Consider the following 18,456-nt stretch of genomic DNA (forward strand, 5'->3'; position numbering starts at 1 on the left):
TGCATACCTGCTGCCTGCAAGGCTTCCAGGGCAGCAAACCCGCACAGCTACCCCCGCAAGTTCACCCAGCGCCATTTGCCTTGATCCCTTGGCAACCAGGAACTGGTCTGCGTTGGTAGGTGGTGAGAATGACCAAGCCCTAGAAGGCAGGTGAGCAGCATGGGCTAATCCAGCACCAGTTTTCAAAAAGGGCCAGGCTGGCAGAGAGATGAGATGTCACCCTTGCAGGCTGTACCGGGCTCCACAGCTCTCCAGACACTTTCTACACCTGCATAGACAGTATCGTAGCCATAGGGATGATGGGTGACCTCATTTTTATAAATCTGCTGTTAATTCCCCAAACGAGACAGCACCAGAAACCCTTTCGGCATGCAGGAGGAATTGCCACCTGCATTACCTCTGAAACTCCAATTCCGCAGCTTCCACCAAGTTGCGTTTCTTCTCACGTGGCAGGCAGGGCAGACGCATTTCACGCCGCGGGGCCTGCCGTGCCAAGTCACAGGCAGGTCCAGCGTGGAGTCTGAGCCTTGTCCGTGGGCACGCGTCTCCCACCTTGTGCCCTGCCCTCACCGAAGCAGGCAGGGAGGTGAACACAGGACACTGAAATGGGAACAGAACCTATTTCTGGGGCCTCTGGCTGTCCCCACCTGCCGCCACGGCTGCGTGTGCGCGCACGCGGCACCCACGTGCTGGCTCCCCAGACCGTGCTGGCTTGCGGCCCTGCAGAGCTCCGTCACGACGCTCCCGCTGCTCCTGCCCCTAGCTACAAACAGCTTTCACAGCCGTCAATAAGTGGGAGAGAGAAGCTGCGAGTTCCTTAATAAAGTTTATTTACTCATAACTATGCTTAGGAAAATACACTGTAAGGGTTAATATAATGCAATTTAGTTTGACTGTATACTACATTTTGGACAAAAGACTTCTTATACATGTTTTAGGTAACAACAGGATGTACGATCCGGCTTGGTTTACATCTATTACAAACGTAGAAAAGACTGTCATGCACTACAGTACAGAGAGCATGAAAAAAATTACCTTTGGTTTAATTGAGAGAATACAAGTATTGCACTGTAAAAGCATCAAACATGGTGCAACTAAACATCATAAACATGTCTCCATGCCAGCTTACAATAGTTTGTTAGCTAGTGTAATTTTAAGGGGGGGAAAGATATGTACACATAAAACAATTCCATTAGCTATCTGGATTCTGTTAATATTGTATGCACGCCGCGTATCTACACAACTGACACTCAAGAAAACTCCTGGATTCGATTTAATACCTTTCAGCTACATTAAATCTGTTGAAATCAATTAAATCTGTTGAAATCAATGACGTTACCACTGTCTTAACTGGCCTGTCAGTTGTTAAGCATTCTTCTTCCTTAAACGACTGAAGTTCCAACCTAGATCATCAAAATCCGGAAACAGCAATTAGAATACCGTGGATCATTAAGGCCTAGCTACCCCCTCCTAGATCATTTCTCAGGGCAGTTCCTTGGAGTGTACAGCTTCATACAGCAAAAGCCCAAAGCACCACGGTGCTCACCCGAGGGCGGGCAGCGCCGGGCCATCAGTGTGCTAATCCTTCCGCCCGCGTGCTGGAGGCTGAACACTCCGACAGGTATTATTGCCAAGAAACATGAAAATGCTACCATTGGCAAAAACAACACAAAATAACTTAAGAATATCGAAAAAGACAAAAAAAAAAAAAAAGGCATTGTTTCAAGGGAGATACAGCAATGTCACACCACCTTATCTGGTGGGTTACCTGACCCGCAGCCCCCCCCAAATACTCAATGTCAGCAACGTCCAACGTTTTAGTTACACATAATGCGTTACATCCTTGCTGCTTTACCCCAACACACTCCCAAACCCTGGTCTTAACCAAGCAGAGAATTCCAACACAGTTCTACACCAGCATTAGCTATTCCAGGACATTGTTGATGGGTCTCAGATAGAATCAACTTTTCTTCTTCTTTATATGTTAATAACTTATTTTCAGTTTATAATCTCGTGGTAGGAAACGCTGCCGAACTGGAGCCGACTGTCGTCCTCCAACAGTTCTTGTCAGACCAAGCACTGAAACCGTGACCACTTCACCGAAATGTGCAGCAGAGTCTCTCAGAGAACCACATCTTTGTTTACGTCTCATAAAGAGAGATTCAAAGTTAGTCATTATTTTCATTTAAAAACAAACCAGAAAAATTATCAGGCCAGTCCACAAGTTTATTTGAACACAGCTAAAGTCCTTGAAGTCTCTCACAAGATGGCAAAGGCTCTTCGCAAGGATATGAAGGGAGCTATAAAACCTCTACATAGTACTGGAATCCCCAGCATCTGCTCAGATCGCTCACAAACGGTGGCAACATTTATATATAAAGGAAACACTATTATGAAGAAAAAAAAATACATCTAAGACTATTACCACTGCTTGTTTAGCAAAACAATTCAACTAGGTTTATTTTCTTAATGTTTAACATAAATATAGTTGCAACTTGATCTTCAGTTGACAATGATTGTCACAGCCAAGGTAAGGACTGAACACTAGCTAAGCAAACAAAATCTCACTATACATTATACAACTTATTTCTGCCACGAGGGATGCCCTCCCTCTCAAATCTTTGGCCTCCTGTTACCAATCTCTCCCGAAAGCTGAAGCAATGTAGCATCGTTGCTCTCTATTCGTTCAAGGCAGTGGGTTTGTGTGGAGGGGAAGGCGCTGTGGGGACGTGCACAGAACAGGGTTCATTCCAGAGCTCGCACTGAGAGTATTGGCCATGAAGTGCTCTGACAAATACTGCCTGATCTCCTCAGCTCCGCTCTCCAAAGAACACCTGCCTCCAAATTTGCTTCTTTGGAGCTGACAAATGGAGCAGCTGCCCCCAGCTGCTCCCAGGGGAAAGGCGGCTAATGGCAGTCAGAAGACAGCACGGATGGGACTGCAGGGATTTGCTTTTTCCCTGCTGGTTTGGATTTTGGTTACATTTTGCCGCTGGTTGGCTACAAGCAGTAAGCATGAAATCTCTCTCGTGTTTGCGTGTGCCAGAAATTAAATCTGGTTAAAAAACTCCTGGTACGCCATTTCTTGCGTGTAGACCTGAGATGACAATCTGATCACTCACGTGTTTCGCTCTGCATGGAAGCAGGATGGTTTTATTAAATGCAGCTTGAATGAATAAGGAGCAGGAATTCCTACAGTTTTTAATGCCAGGTTGGTTGCTTACCAGTCCGTTTATCTTTATTCGTATTTTGGAGGTGCGAGATGTTAGATTTTCATGAACCATACTTGTATCAGTGCTACTATTTTACTTCTCTTAAGCTCATGAAGTTTGACTGCTGTCCATTACAGAAATGAAAAGAGGAGGGGAAAAAATAAGAATCATCTGGACTTGCAGAATCTGCGGACCATTTCCACTGAGAGCAAGTATCTTCCTGTCTGGTGATTCCAAATCATAAACTAGAATTTATCATTCTGTATGTGTATTCAAAATATCAGAAGTGGCATTTGCATGACAACACAAACCCTATAAAATAGTGTTTTGAAGTTGCATTGATATCCTCTTGCTCAAGAACTATGCAATTGTAAAGCCAGTCAAAAATATATAGCCAAGCACTTCACAATTTCAGCAACTTCATGCACAACTAGTAATACCCCATGAAAACAAGAAAAATCTGCAGTAAAGAGCATCACAGAAAACTGTCACAGAAAACTGTCCCATGGTAAGCAACGAATCTGAATGTTTCCAAATTATAAAAAAAAAAACTTACACAAACAAAACCAAACATGCATATATAAAGTGTACACGTACTGCACAAGCGCTATTCCTAAAGGATTAAACTGCATAGGTAAAAATCAAAAACAATGTGCAATATTTTAAGCCCTTAAAGCACAATCAAAAAAAAAAAAAAGCAGAAATTAAAAATAACAAAGTTGCTCCCCCACAACAAAGCCAATTACATATCATATTCATTAAGATATTAATCAAGACAGAGGTTCTCCAATCAAAAGTTGGAAGGACTACTCCCAAATTTTGGCTCACCATTCACACTTAGGGGATCTGAAATGTATGTTCACAATTATAATTATCTTAAACAGTTATGTTCATCACTAGCCAACTTTGATTTCTTTTACAAAGTGCTCTTTTATGTAATAGAAGCTATCTTCCTGGTAGAAAAACCATCAAGTAGTTTAACACTTTGAACATCAAGACACACTGAGAAGAACTAAAACAAAAGGGGGAAGGGAAAAGGGGAGAGAGAGAAGAAGTTGGCTGCTAGAACAAACAGCAACTAATGCCAATGGCTCTATAAACATACAACTTGTGTATTGTTAGCTACAGTCTTGCTCCTAAAACTCAATTTATAACAGAATTGCATAAGCTAACAGACTAGAAGCTTACACTGACTTTACATGACACAGCCTCATACACCCTACCTGCCTTCTCTAACGAAGAGATCCAACAGCTAATGAGTTCACCATTACACAAAAAGTTGTCAAAAATATTTTCAACTTAAAAAAAAACCACAAACAAACCAAAAAACAAACCAATGCAGGCACTAAAGCAAATTGTGCTTAAAAAAAAAAATCTACAATATCTGTACATAAGCTGTATAAGATCTTACAGAATAAGATTCCCCCAGACCACAGCTATTTCTACTCCTGCCCTTTTGTTGCCTTCTCAAGGTAATACACATTGACTAAGTGGCGGTTGAGGTGCTTGCTGTATTCACCTTCCTTTTTAAACGAGCGGTCACAAAAAATGCACACATAGTTCTCCCTGGCCACTGCGGCGTCTGCAGCTCCTTGGGACGTCTTTGGACTTGTTTCCTCTTGCACGGAGCGAGCGCCATTTAACCCCGAGTCATCGCTTCCTTCTGATATGTTGTCACTTATGTCGCTGCCTTCGTGGCTGTGGATGCCCTCATCCTCATCCATTTCCTGAGGTTCGCTCACCGCTGTGTTATCCGGAGGCGATAAGGCCGGAGCGACTTTAGGGCTTTGCGTACACCCTTCCGGGGGAGCGGGTGCCGGCACGGCATCTCCCATTGGCTTTGCCGCTGGCAGGCATGTCTTCGTCAGGTCCATCGGGTCTGAACTGCTCACAGTTTCTGCCATGCAGGATTCCCCTGGCTCCTTCTCAGGTGCCAGATCTGGTACCACCTCTATGGGCACATCCAAGCTTTCTTCAGAAGACACTGGATGGGAAGACTCCTCTGGGCAAGCGTCTTGCCCTTTGTCCACCTTCCTCTCCTCCTCTTTTTCACCACCAGTGTCATCACTCTCTCCTGCCGCAGCAGGCATTTCTTGGTCCTCTTCCTCAGCTTCTGTGCTTGCATCCTGAGCTGGCAGGCAAAGCTGCCCTGGCTCTTGTCCGCAGCTTCCTTTGGGATCAGTGCTCTCCACCTTGAGAGCATGGCCACCGCTGCTGGCGAATGCTGCTGCGTCAGCGGGATCTTGCTCCTTCTGGTCACTGCCCTCAGCGTCAGGCTTCACGCATCCATCCTCTTCTGCGATAGGACACTCGTCTGGCATCTCCTCGTCCTCAACCTCCTGATCAAGTTTACTGCTTTTCTTACTGTGCTTATTTTTCAGAGCTTTCTTTTTTCTGTTCTTCTTGAGGCAAGGATTTTGCTTTTTAGGATCCTCCTCTGGTACAACGTCACTTTTTTGAGCTTCCTGGCAGTCTCTGGGTTTAGTTTCCACTTTCTTTTTCTTTTTTGTTACTGCTGAGGTATCATTTGCAGGCTCTTGCTTTGAGGAAGCTACTTCAGCCTCTGCCTTTCTTTTGACCTTCTTTGTTTTACAGGTTTTCTCGGTATTTTTCTCAATTTTAATATCCACCTCCTTGCTTTCTGAAGCTGATTTCCGACTTCTGGTTGTCACCTGGCCTACAGAAACACTGCTCGTCGGCTTCTTTTCCTTGGCCAGATTATCTTTTTTCTCCACTTTCACAATTTTCTCAGTTTTCTTTGCAGCTGAATCCCCTTTCATTTGCTCCTTCTCCGCCTTGTCATTAACGCCCTCAGAAAAGTCAGCTTCACTCTTTTTAGTCCGTAGCTTCACCTTTGAAACATCCATGGTGATGTCAGAACAATCGGGATGCCTTGATTTGATGTGATACTGCAGGTTACATTTTTTAGACGCCGCGTAATCACAAACGGGACAGAGAAACTGGCGCGGATTGACGTGGAGCTCAACATGCTTTTTGAAATTGCTGCGGTCAGCTGTTTTGTAGTCACAGTGCGGGCAAGTCAGAGGCTTCGGCCCATTGTGAACCTGCCTTGCGTGACGAGTCACTTCATGCTGGTTTGAGGCCACATAGCTGCACTGATCACATTTGAACGGCTTCTCACCTACGGAAGGAAGGGCGGAAGGGAATGATGGTGATTATTAAGCACGGGGGGTGGGGGGGAATCACTTCCCACTAATACAGATACAGAAATATGAAACTCAAAAAAGAAAAAAAAAAAATTATCCATGCGCCTTTGAAATTAAGTAAAGTCAACATAAGAAATCCACAAGTCACAAACACATTCACAAGACACCAAGAACAAAGTACAAAAAAGAGAGAAGGGGCAAGGGTTGGGAGGAAGGGGATCCAAAACCAAACAAGCAGTAACAACGTCACAGGTTCTGGCTACGCATACATACCGGCAGAGAGATCTCTACAGTAATATTAGCAAATGGAATCCATACCCAACTGGTCCATTGAATGCATTGTAGAAAAATGGAAATGTAACATTTGATGAATAGCAGTTTCACACAAACGTTTCAAAAAAGTCCAACTTTACACAGATTTAGCATACTTCATGTTTGCATTGAAAAGGAAACGAGGGAAAAGAAGCTAGCAAACCCCAAAGGACGTGAAAGGGACACACTGCTCCGATGGTCTTTACCTCTGATAATTCAGTTCACTGTTATGGTGTCTCAAAACACATGACGTAGTGGCTGCAGGCTATTTTTGGCAAGCCAACCATACGCAGTCCAAAGCCATCATGTTACTCCTGAAATTTGGGTTTATGGTTTTGCAATCACTCTTGCAGAAGCGTTCCTGAAATGTTCTGCTTAGTGCATGCCACTGCAGGAGCAGTGGCTTCCCATTTACACATCAAAGCAAACAAAAAAACACTTCTAGTGCAACAAACTCAAGTCCAGAAACACTTTGAGAACACCTACATCTGTGCGTGTGCAGGTTCAGCTGAGGAATTTGGGGTGCTCTTAAGCTCTGAAGCAGCATCTCCAAACTGACCTGCAGAACCAACGCACGCCACTTCCTAAGTACATGGAAAATCCACTCCAGCCCCTCCTGCTCATGGTACAACCGTACTGCTCCCACCCCTGCAACCCGCTGCCCCGACACTGCCCAGGCGCCTGCTGCTCCCCGCAGCACGACTCGGACCAGAGCTGCCCGTAGCGAAGATGAAGTCGCTGTGACCACGGTGTCTAATCTGCAGCACCCTCCAAACTCTGTGAAAGGCTGTGCTGCCTCTCTGGCAGGAAGGATGGCAACACTTGCTCAAAAGTCTAGGTCATTTCATATCTGCCTGCAGCATCTCTTTATTATCTAAAGAAGGGTTACTTTGATTCCCTGTCATCTTCAGCCTATCTTCTTTCCTTCCTTCCTTTTTCCCCCCGCTTCCTGGTGACATTTTCCACAAGTGTAAGCTTGATGTGCCTCACTGCTCATCCTTCCCACAAGTATGGACCTGTAACGCCCACAGTTCAAGGAACGGTTCCACGTTACACAGAGCGAGGACAAGCACAGCCTCTCTCTTGCACACACATGAACAAGCTGTTCTAACCGCGGAGTGCTCAGAGCTAGCTGCACTAGGGTAACTCACAGGCTGTATGTGAAGAGGTTGTGTCCATCACCTCTACTACACCCAGGGTTTTTGCTGCACAAGTGGAAAGGACATGCACCAAGATGGCTAAGAGTACAGCTGTGAAGTAGGACTCTAAACCACTGTCGTCCACCACCTGACATTTGACGAAAGCTCCAGCACCAGTCTGCCTTAAAAGGCCAGCCTGTGAACTGCAGGAGCCCAGAAATCGCCACAGAAAAGGTTCAGCTGCCTGAGCAATGCAGCCAGACATGCAATAGCAGTTATGGAAGCTATTAACAAAACACCCCTGATAGCAGGAGTCCCGTGTGCACTCCCACTTCTGCCGACACAGCTCACGCTCTCCCTCACAGACCCTTCAGTCAAGGGCCAAGGGCAGATCCCACTCCTCACCTCCTTTGGATCTGAGACTTCTTTGCACAGACAAGGGGAGAATAAGACGTTCGTGAAATAGTTTCCAGGCTCGGTATTGACCAAACTGTTTGCAAATTCACATTTAGCCCGGAGGTTCAGGCAAAAATGATTTTTGTTTCTGGAAGCAGAATACTTCATTCACAAAATTCTCACACCAAAACACTGGCACGTCAGTTTAAAGCTGGCTATTTTTATGGGTCCAACCCCCCCCCCCCCCCCCCCCCCAACAGTTAAAACTGCCTGCCTTCTGGTTTCAGTTACAATCCTCATCTATTGAAATACCAACAATTACTGTTCAGGAGACTTTCACTACCGTTTGCTAGGATTAGGAATTCACCTAGGTCTGGTCAATTCAGATATTAGCAAACCAAAAGCACAGGCTGAGACCTACAGGAGCTCCCCTAGGAGGGCCACAAAGGACAGCTGTGCTTGTGTCTAGCATACCTATGCTGTTACACATCACAAAAAATGCTATTATTTCATTCAAAAAGAAATTTGCAAGAGAAAGAGAGCAGATGTTTGTAACACCACAGCTTATGACCAGTGACGGGAAGTAAAGGCTAGTTAAAATTGCTAATTTGGCTTTTAGTGCCACAAGACTGAGTCACTTGTGAACACGCTCTGAGTTAGCTCTTCTCTCCTGTTTCTCCTTGCCATAAGCAGACGCTATTTCACATCTCTCTGTAATACTAAGCAAAAGCCAAGGGTTTCCCTAGAACCCCTGGCTGATATGAGATTGCAGGCATCCCAGAGGAGACTCTCAGCTGCTCAAAGTTTTCCCAGCTTCATTGATCTGAACTGAGTTATGGCAGCAGGCAGAAGACAGCCATCTGCTCCCATATCATCACAATGGTGTATTTGCTACTAGATGACTAGGACTACTAGAGCAGCCCTGGGAACCTCAGAATATATCCTGGAGAGTAAAAGGGAAAGAAAAAGATACATTCTCCTGCTGTCACTTTTATTAATGACACTTAGCTTTTCCTTAGCAGGTAGAGAAAACCTTCCCTGTTAAAACAGGGGCTAAAGCTCGGGCCGTACTGGATGAGATGACATCTCACACAGTCCTGGGCAGCCTGCTCTAGGTGGCCCTGCTTGGGCACGGGGAGCTCAACCAGATGACCTCCAGAGGTCCCTTCCAACTTCAGCCATGCCGCAGTTCTGTGAACCACTCCCCTTCCCCGAGTCACGCTGCTGCCGCCCCTCACCAACCTGAGTGGGTGCGCATGTGCCTGGTCAAATGGGTCTTCTGAGAGCTGGAATAAGGACACATAGCACATTGATAGGGTCGCTCTCCTGCAAAAACAAACAACAAATTAGTGACTGAAACACAGTTGATTTCCAAACTCAGTTAGTTACCGAGCCACGCATGTGAGGCTGTCACAGATCCCCAAATCGTATCTGAGGGCACATTATCTCTCAGCAAAGGGCCAGAGTGAGAAGCATACACCCGAGCTGGACCAGTGCGAGGTGTCATGCCTTGTGAAGGGGCAGAATATGAGAGGGGCACATCCTCGTCTCCACCCGGGGTCAGATGGTAACCTCAGGCAAGAGGTGACGGGAACAGCCACCTTTAGGAAGGCCTAAGCCACCAGAGCTGGCTTTCTCATAGTATCTTTTCCCAGCGCTCAGAAGATGCACAAAAGATACAGACCCTGTACGAAACCAGATATGCCACCTGACATACATTACACCTTACCTGAAACCTCCATGTTCAATTTGGATTAAGATGCGAAGCAATCATCTATTCAGTGCAGACTTGCATTTGCCAGAACACAAGCGCAGATAGAGACTGGGTCTCTACTTCCTAAGTTTTATGGGCAGAATGAAATTAGCTTGGAGCTTGGAAAAACATGATGCTCTCTCCTCAGTGAAACTATGCTGCTAGCAAAAGCTCAAGTGTGGCAGCAATATTTGTTCTGAGGACTCAAATCCCTCTGCCTGCAGAGTTATTGTTTCTGGAGAACTAATGGAAACTAACCTGTCATAAATTAGGTCTCCACAAGCGACAGTTAATTAGCTTGTCTAACTATCAGTACAATGACACTTGAAAATCATTTTCAAGTGAAGACAAGCCCCAAATAAAGGCAGACAGTTTTAGAATCAACATCTCTTAGGCAGGTCCAGACTAAGCACCAGGGGTGTTTGACCCAGACTGCTGCCACAGCCGAGAGATCTAGGCTGCCTTGTCTCCACTACAAGTTGTAAAAAAACTTTTTAGTCTAGGGCGGATCCCCCAACAGAAGATCGGAGTGAAGCTGGGAAGGGAAAACTAAGTTACTTGGTTGCAGTATTTATTCAAGTCATTATCAGAATCACACCCCAGAATTTGCTACATCAGTTGAAGCACACAACCAACGTGCTCTCCAAGTCACTGAGGCCTGGACGTCAGCAAAAGCCAAGCATACAGGCTGTTTGTTCACTCTCAGAGGCATACCTCCATCTGCACCAGCAAAGACCTTCATCTGCCAGTACAGTACGTGATGTGATGCTCCCCTGCAAGCCTTTGCCAAAATACCAGTAGAAGTGATCTTTGTAATGCAGACTAATCCCACATTTCTTCCTGCCATCACACATTTAGATTACCGACTTGATTAGATCAGCATTTAAAGGTAAATTCACCCTAACAACCATACCCCCCCCCTTCCCAGTTAAAACAACGTAGGAGATTGGTGCAATACACACAATAAGATTAGTAGATTAAGTCATGTAGAAGGGAGGGGTAGGCCTTTTGTTATAAAAAAAATAGTTTTGTTTTTAAATGACTCCTTACGATCTGAAAATATATGGCCAAAGGTCCTGGACTATTCAGTCACGTCTTCTTCCCATCACCCAAAATTTTGCATCTTTAAAGTAGGAATGTGCAAAAGGCTTTCTTTCAGGTATTTTATATAGGGCACAGCAACAAAATATACCAAAGTATGATGAATGCAACTAATTTAAAATGTGTTATTGCCACTTGAGAATTAAATTCCTGACTACATTGTAAGGGCTGCTTTATAAAATGCTATTCCTCAAAGGAATTGTAATTTTACAGGCTCATTATATGCAAACAAGCCACCAAAAAAAAACTTCTCCACAAAACACTTAAAGAATAAGCCCTGACCCAGCAAAAGCTTAAGCAGGCACTTAACTTTGCAAATGAACAGGCATACATCAGTGAACGTTTAAGATCACCTCTTTATAAAGCTTTTCCTGTAACGCTATTGTAAATTCTGTCTGCTTGAAACGAAACTGCTTCCATCAAACTTCCAACACAGTGGCAAGCAAGACAGATCCCCCCAAGACAACCAAAATAAACAAAAACCCCCACGCAGCCCAAAGCTAGGCACTGAACACTGGGACTGCCTGAAGCAGCTGTCTTATTTACACAGCCCTGCAGATCATGTTCAATTAAATTTTCTAGAAATTGCTCCTAACAAGTAAAATGGAAAAAATTGAGAACAATGCTGCACTGTCTTGCACGTAATACAGTTCCAGGATCAGCAGTGTGGGTAGCTGATGGCATAAATCAAGTCAAAACTTGGTCTAACACGTCTGATGAGCACAAACGAGTCCAGGTGGATCTGTCCCTGACACAAAGGGTCCTTTCTGCCCCATCAGCAGAGGGAGGGACGGCTCTGCACATCTCCAGCCACCCCTTCCCGGGCAGCAGACAGGCTCTTCCAGATGTAGCTTCCCCAGCTGACAAACTTGTGATCATCGGCAGGGTCCTTGAACCACCCCTCTGCCCAAGGTCCCCCAGATCTGTCAGCACCCTGCCACACAAGCACAGTCACGAGCTGGAAGGTATCTTCCAGTACAGGGCGGGTTCATGGACACCTGCTTCCCAACGCAGACGCAAGCAACAGGCAAGCAGATAACCCCGCGGTCCCCAAACACGCCAAGGACAGGTATTTCTCCCACCATGCAAGGTACAAGCACGCTGCCCCCTCCCTGCGCTCTGGCATTTTTACGTGTCCTCAGCAAGTCTGTTCAGTTCACTAACCAGCAGAAAACCAACCCGGGCAAGAGGAAAGCAGTATTTGACTGCCATTTTAGTGAGCCGAGTCAACCAGTCCCAGGGTATGGGGAGAAAACTGAGACTGCCTTTCTGCAGCAGCAACAGCAGAGCATTTGATCCTGTGAAACCGTGCTCTGTACACAGTCGGTGTTTCAGAAAACTGGAGGGCTCAAACACAGCAGAATCCAATTATCTGCCGGGAGGCAGTTTCCCACACAGAAAAGGGCAGGTGAAGTACAAAAAAAAGAGAGAGAGAAAAGGCTCTATCCAAAATTATTTAACCTATTAGAAATCAGGAAGCTAAAGAAATAAACAATTCCAACTTTCTTCTTAATATTCTGAACCCATAAAATAGGAAAAAAAATTATGTATTCCAACCCTCTCATCTTTTTTCCAACAAATATTTTTCTGAAGTTTTAAATGAAAACTATAATCCAAAGCTATCTTAGTGTCATTGTGACAGTTTTTATTAAATTCAGTACTGTTATGTTAAAAGTCTGCAAATAGTTTTGACTACTAAATATCTGTGGGTGTTTTTTCTGGGTTTTTCTGGAGGGTGGGTGGGTTGGTTGTTTGGGGGAGGGTGTGCATTGTGGTTTTGTTTGTGTTTTTTTTAAGGCAATCGACTACACATTAATACCAGCAGAAACTTTTAGCCTGCTGTATAAATATACCTGCCATTAGCTTATTAATTCCTCTAATATTCTTCCTTTAGGTTCAACACTCTCCCCCACAAAATCAATGTTACTGGAAAACAAGGCACGTTCCTAAATCAGTCTACTAACATATTGGAAAGACTTGAGCAAGTGAGAACCAGCTGAAAGATCTTAACTTTTTAGTTAAGAGCTAGCAAAGAAACAAGTCCCAGGTTGGACTAAAAAGTGCTGAAATCATAATAATAATCACTCATTTCAGCTTAATTAACATAATAAAAAGACTTGGCAAGCCAAAGAACCAGAAACCTTGATTACACCACTATTTTTAAAGGTGAAAAGAGGAACTGGACAACATCCTACACAGCTTAACACGCTTGGTTGTTTTGGGTTTTGTTTTGGTTTTAGATTTTAATACAGTTCCACTGGTAAATTGGTCAAATGCAGTGGTAACGGAGTGCTTCCTCAGCAAACATGCTTTCATGGTTAGTTCCTGTAAAACTCAACAAGCGCTTTCAGAGATCAGAGGGGGGACCTAATGTCATGTACAAACACAAGCAGGGATGAATTTAAAGTCGAGACAAATGTAAAACAGACAGGCACCACAGCATAGGCTCACACCAGCAATGGCCATAAATTCCCCAGATGATTTATTTAGTTTTTCTCCTATTACTTTGTCATTTTTTACCTGGTCTCTTTCCTGTTATCTCCCACAATACACACAAAGAAAACAAACTGGAGGATAAACCACAGCATTTTCCTAACGCCTCTCTTGTTTAGGAAAAAAATATTTAGACAGGACTAATTTTTAAATTGATGCTATCCTCTAAACAACAGCACGTGGCTGTTGTTCAAGAGAAGAATACATCTTAACATTCTACAAATCCCAGCAGACCCTCCAAACCCCGTCAAAGCAGACACTAAAGCGTGCTGATGAACACAAACTCCTGCTCACTGGAGCTCAAGCCCAGCCCCGAGGCGCCCGCGTCCAGCCCTCCCCTTCCAGACAGCTGCTGACAACCGAACTGAAGCCTCCAAACCATTCATGTCACTGCTATGACAAAACACGACTTCAAAGGAGAAATTCCCCAGTGTTTCGGTCAGCCGGCGCAGCCTGACAATGAAGGGGAACCGAGTCAGGCCGGCAGGCTAGAAGATGGTTAGCAAGTCTGCCCTCCCTTCGGAAAGCCTTGACAAGGTGGAAAGAAAAGTTCCTGAGAAGCTGCAGGAAAGGTCTGAACTGCCCTCCCGCTCCCACACAAGGGATCAGGAGGCGAAGCCACTGTACCTGACTGCTCGAAGAGATGAGGCGCCTAGAACGGCCCCGTGCTGGTTTTGGCCCTGGGCTAGAAAGGAGTCTCAAGTTTGGCCATGCTTCAGGACTCCCCATGTGAGAGGCTGGTGAGTCTCTCGGACAAGAAGCAAGGAGTTTCCTACATCACCTGCAGCCCTGCTCGCAGGACGGCAGCAACACTGTCCTCTGATTCCACCTGGTATAAACCTCACGCTTTTCCTTGAGATTACAATCTGATGTTAGGAGAAGACAGGAACCCAGCCCAAAGGCTCCCTCGAGGGCTTCCTACAGGCCAACAGACGTGTCTGCTGCTGGCTACAGCAGTGATGCAGAGCTTAGCAAAAACAAGGCCCCTGTACATTAGGATTAATTCATTCACTGGAAACACTACTCTTATTCTTTGTAGGTGCTGGAGGGTTCCTCTGCATGTGTGTATCAGCTCTTTCTTCTCTAATGTAATTATAGCCTAGTCAAGTTTCAGCGCAGTCTGAAGGCACAGTTTTCAAAACTACCTCTGCGATTCAGGCACCTTTTGTCAACATGCTTGTTTTGTTTTTACAGGGTGTCCTGTTGTAGACCCTGTCAATCACCACCGGCACACTTTGTCATGCCCTCTTCAAGCAATTGGCTTAAAACTACTAAACAGGATGCTCTGCATCTCCTCTTGGGCCCCTGGTATTAAGGGATTTTCTCGGTCCTCTAGAGCTGCAGACTGGAGCTCAAACCAAACCCACACTGCCACGAGGCCATAACCTGGTAGCACCAAGAGGAGAGCGTGCAGACCTTTATCGCGGTGGAACGAACTTTGCAAACAGAAGGCTCTCGGCTTCCTTCATTCGACACAGTTTCTCAGTACTCATACCACGCCTAAACCAAAAAAACGCTGACTTACCTGTGTGAGTTCGAATATGTTGAATATAATTGTTCTTCCTGTCTGAAAAATAGGAACACTGTGAGCAGGTATACACCTTCCTGGGAAAGTGATTTCTTAGGTGTTTCTTCCAGTGATATTCACTGACGGTAGTATAAGTGCATATGGTACACTTGTAGACTCTCTCATTTTCCCCTGCTTTGTTGTGGTGCTTCAGGTGTGCCAGATAGTGATCGTATCTGTTAGTGTTATAGCCACAACGATCGCAACGGATTGGGCCCTTCGAGAAATCCACCTCTTCCGCACTGCAAGAATCAGACTCCTTCACCTGGGCTTGCTTTTCTGCGTTTTCTTCCACAAAGAACTTCTTAGCACTGTGAATCCTGATATGATGCACAAACTCCTCTTCAGACTCTGCCTCGTACTGGCAAGGCTTGCAACGGAACGGCTTGCTCTTTGAGCTCTTGCACTTGTCCTCCGTGCTTTCTGGAGTACCTGGTGCTTCCAGTGCGGCGTCTTTGTCCACGCTGGGAGTCTTGGGAGGGGGGCTTGCAGCTGGACCTTGGGTTTCCGCGCTAGGAACTTCAGCGGAGCTTAATTCCACATTTTCAGGCGCCTCGCGGTCACTCTCCGCAGCCTGGGTATCCTCCATTCCCTCTCCGTCGCTGTCCGAGAAGTTGCCGTCCCCCACCGTTGTCAGCTCTGCCATCTGTCTCTCTTCGCCAACCAGGTAATCGCAGCAGTTGCCGTTGACTTCCCCCGTCAAGGCCACGTTTGCCAACATGATGAGCTGCGGAGCGGCCAGCTCAGCTTTGGACAGGTCGTGTAGGTCATACATGTCGCTGGGCAATGCCATGCCGATACCGGCACCGCCAGGAAAGAGGCTGCTCCCACCAGACTGCCCCAGCACTTGAGTTGCCATGGCAGTGACTCTGTCGGGAAGCAAAAGGAACACCTGTAACTGCTCCAACTCCACAACAGCCACAGCCGCCGCCGGGGGAACGCCAGAAAATCGGACCTCTTCCGCGGGGCAGCGGGAGGCAGCACCCGGGCCGAGGCCTCCCCGCTCCCACAGACCACGCTCGGCCCCGGGTGGGGGTCTCGCTCCTCCTCCGACGGGATCCCCCCGTGTGGAGGCCGGGGGGGGACTGACAGCGGGGTCCCACGCCCCCGGCCCCCGCTCCGTCCCGCAGGGCCCAGGCGGGGCTCCGGACCGGGCCGGGCCCCCGCGAGGCCCGCCATGTCAGGCACCGGGGCGGCGCAGGCGCCCGCGGGGGGGGTGCTGAGGCCGCCGGGCCCCGCCGAGGGCCCCCGCCGGGCCCAAGGCCGCCAACAAAAGGGCTCGGCCCGCCGCCGCCGCCGCCGCCCCCCCCCCGCGGCCCGGCGCACATCCGCCGCGGGAGGCGGGGGAGGCGGCCGGGGGAGCCGGGCCGGGCCGTGCCCCCGCCGCCGCCGCCCTCCCTCCCTGCCAGGCATGCGGCCATTTTCTGCCTGCCCACACAAAGCGGCCCTCCCCGCGCCGCCCGCCGCCGCCGGGGGCCCCGGTGGGGCACGTCCGCCCCGCCGCTACCCCCGCCGCCGGCCCGCGGGGACGGGAGGCGAGGCGAGGGCTCGGCTTCCTCCTCCCCCCCTCGGCGGGCAGGGCAGGGCAGGCCGGAGGCCGCGGCGCGGGGGCGCGGGGGCGCGGGGTGGGGGAAGCGGCTCGGTACCGGCAAGGTCACGGCAGCCGCGCCCACCCGGTGCCCGGCGGCGGGAGGGCGAGCGGCGCCGCGGGCCTGCGCCCGGCCCCGCGGCCTGGGGCTGCGCCCGGCCCGGCGGCGGCGGCATCGCCTTCCGGCGGCGGCGAGGCCCGGCGAGCGCCCCCGCTACCGGCGCGGGCGGCGGCGGCGGCTCCTTAGCCGTGGTGCTGATCCCCCCGCGGCCCGGCCCGCCCCGCCGGGCCCGGCCGCCCCCGCCCGCCCGGCGGCCGCAGATCAGCCCTGGACAGCGCCTCTCTCCCGGCCCGGCCCGGCCCGGCGCCCGGCTCCCCCCCCCCCTTCCCCCGGGCCCCGCCGCACTCACCGGCGGCGCGGGGCCGCCCGGCCGCGCGGCTGCTGCGGGGCGCGGGGCGGTGCGCGCAGGGCGCGGCGGGCGCGAGGCCGGGAGGCGCTGCTGGCGGCGGCGGCGCGGCGGGAGGCGCCGCGCATTCCAGCACACAGCGCGCAGCGGCGGCGCCGCCCCGCCCCGCCCCGCCCCGCCCGCCCCCACCGGCGGGAGGGGCCCCGGCCGATGGGGTGACCCGGGGGCGGGGGGGGAGGAGGGGGTCCATGGCCTCCGCCCCGGGAGAAGGCTCCTCGCCGAGAGCAGAGCGAGCGGCCGGTGCCGGTGCTGCGCGCTCCCGTGTCCCGCTCAGGGGCGAGAAAGCCCGGCTGAGACCCGCGGCGTCACCTGCACCGGGCGCCGCCATGGCACGGGCTGCGCCACTCGGCTTGGCCCAGGCTGCCCCAGGCCCTGGTAGGACCTCAAACTCTGGTAGGACCCCAAGCCATTGTAGGGCCTCGAGCCATGGCAGGGCCCCAAGCCATGGTGACCCCAGACCATGGTAGGGCCTCAAGTCATCACAGGACCTCAAGCCATGGTGGGGCCTCAAGCCGTGGTAGGACCTCAAGCCATGGTAGGACCCCAAGCCATGGCAGGACCCCAAGCCCTGGTAGGGCCTCAAGCCATAGTAGAACCCCAAGCCCTGGCAGGGCCCCAAGACAAGGTAGGGCCTCAAGCCCTGTTAGGACCCCAATACATGGTAGGATTCCAAGCCATGTTAGGACCCCAAGCTGTGGTAGGGCCCCAAGCCAGGGTAGGACCCCAAGCCATGGTAGGGGCACAAGCCAAGGTACAACCCCAAGCCATGGTAGGACCCCAAGCCATGTTAGGACCCCAAGCCCTGGCAGGGCTTCAAGCCCTGGTAGGGCCCCAAGCCATGGTAGGACCCCAGACCTCTGTAGCAACTTCCCTGTGTTCCAAAACCAGGGACCACCACCCCAGCTGGGGCCTCTGGCAGAGCCTTGCTGCACACCCACTGGCCCCCGCACCCAGCAGGTCCTGGCTGGGTCGGTGATGAACTCCAGCCCAAAACGAGGAATCCAGACGTCCTGGTGGTTCTTTCTTGGCTGCAGCGCTGGCATGGCTCCTCGGCGTTGGCATCTGAAAAGTCATCTCCAGCCTGAAATTCTTCCGGTCGAGCCGGCTGGGAAATGGAAAACCGTCCGTCAGGGGCCAAGTACGTAAGGAGCCAACATCACTGGGAGGCTGCAGAAGCCCCCTCTGCCCGCGTCGCCTGGCCGGCGTCGCCGAAGTGAGCCAGGCCATGCCGCCGGGCCGCAGGCGCAGTGACGGGGCGGCC

At 49.6% G+C, this 18,456-nt stretch overlaps 1 protein-coding gene across 2 annotated transcripts; it reads right to left on the reverse strand.

Moving 5' to 3' along the window:
* Positions 1–807: 807 nt before the first annotated feature.
* On the reverse strand, positions 808–17,185 carry REST (RE1 silencing transcription factor). 2 transcript variants are annotated; one of them, XM_075421529.1, is made up of 4 exons: positions 17,139–17,185; positions 15,099–16,009; positions 9,469–9,552; positions 808–6,354 (listed from the first exon to the last, which is right to left on the reverse strand). In XM_075421529.1, exons 2-4 carry the CDS (start codon positions 15,997–15,999, stop codon positions 4,655–4,657), a joined length of 2,685 nt encoding a protein of 894 aa, XP_075277644.1. In that variant the 5' UTR covers positions 16,000–16,009; positions 17,139–17,185; the 3' UTR covers positions 808–4,654. The 2 variants fall into 2 exon arrangements, with proteins under 2 accessions (XP_075277644.1, XP_009935332.2); XM_009937030.2 differs by lacking the exon at positions 17,139–17,185 and having other exon boundaries at positions 15,099–16,273.
* Between the last annotated feature and the right edge of the window lie 1,271 nt (positions 17,186–18,456).

The sequence above is a fragment of the Opisthocomus hoazin genome, chromosome 5 (genome assembly GCF_030867145.1).
Source record: "Opisthocomus hoazin isolate bOpiHoa1 chromosome 5, bOpiHoa1.hap1, whole genome shotgun sequence".
NCBI classification, from domain to species: Eukaryota; Metazoa; Chordata; class Aves; order Opisthocomiformes; family Opisthocomidae; genus Opisthocomus; species Opisthocomus hoazin.

Bases quoted from the DNA above. Each gene is read 5' to 3' on its own strand.
- REST (XM_075421529.1), bottom strand. From the start codon at position 15,999: ATGGCAACTCAAGTGCTGGGGCAGTCTGGTGGGAGCAGCCTCTTTCCT. The intron at 9,553-15,098 runs GTAAGTCAGCGT...TTGTTTTTGCAG, and splicing joins ACATATTCGAACTCACACAG to GAGAGCGACCCTATCAATGT. The intron at 6,355-9,468 runs GTTGGTGAGGGG...TTCCTTCCGTAG, and splicing joins GCACATGCGCACCCACTCAG to GTGAGAAGCCGTTCAAATGT.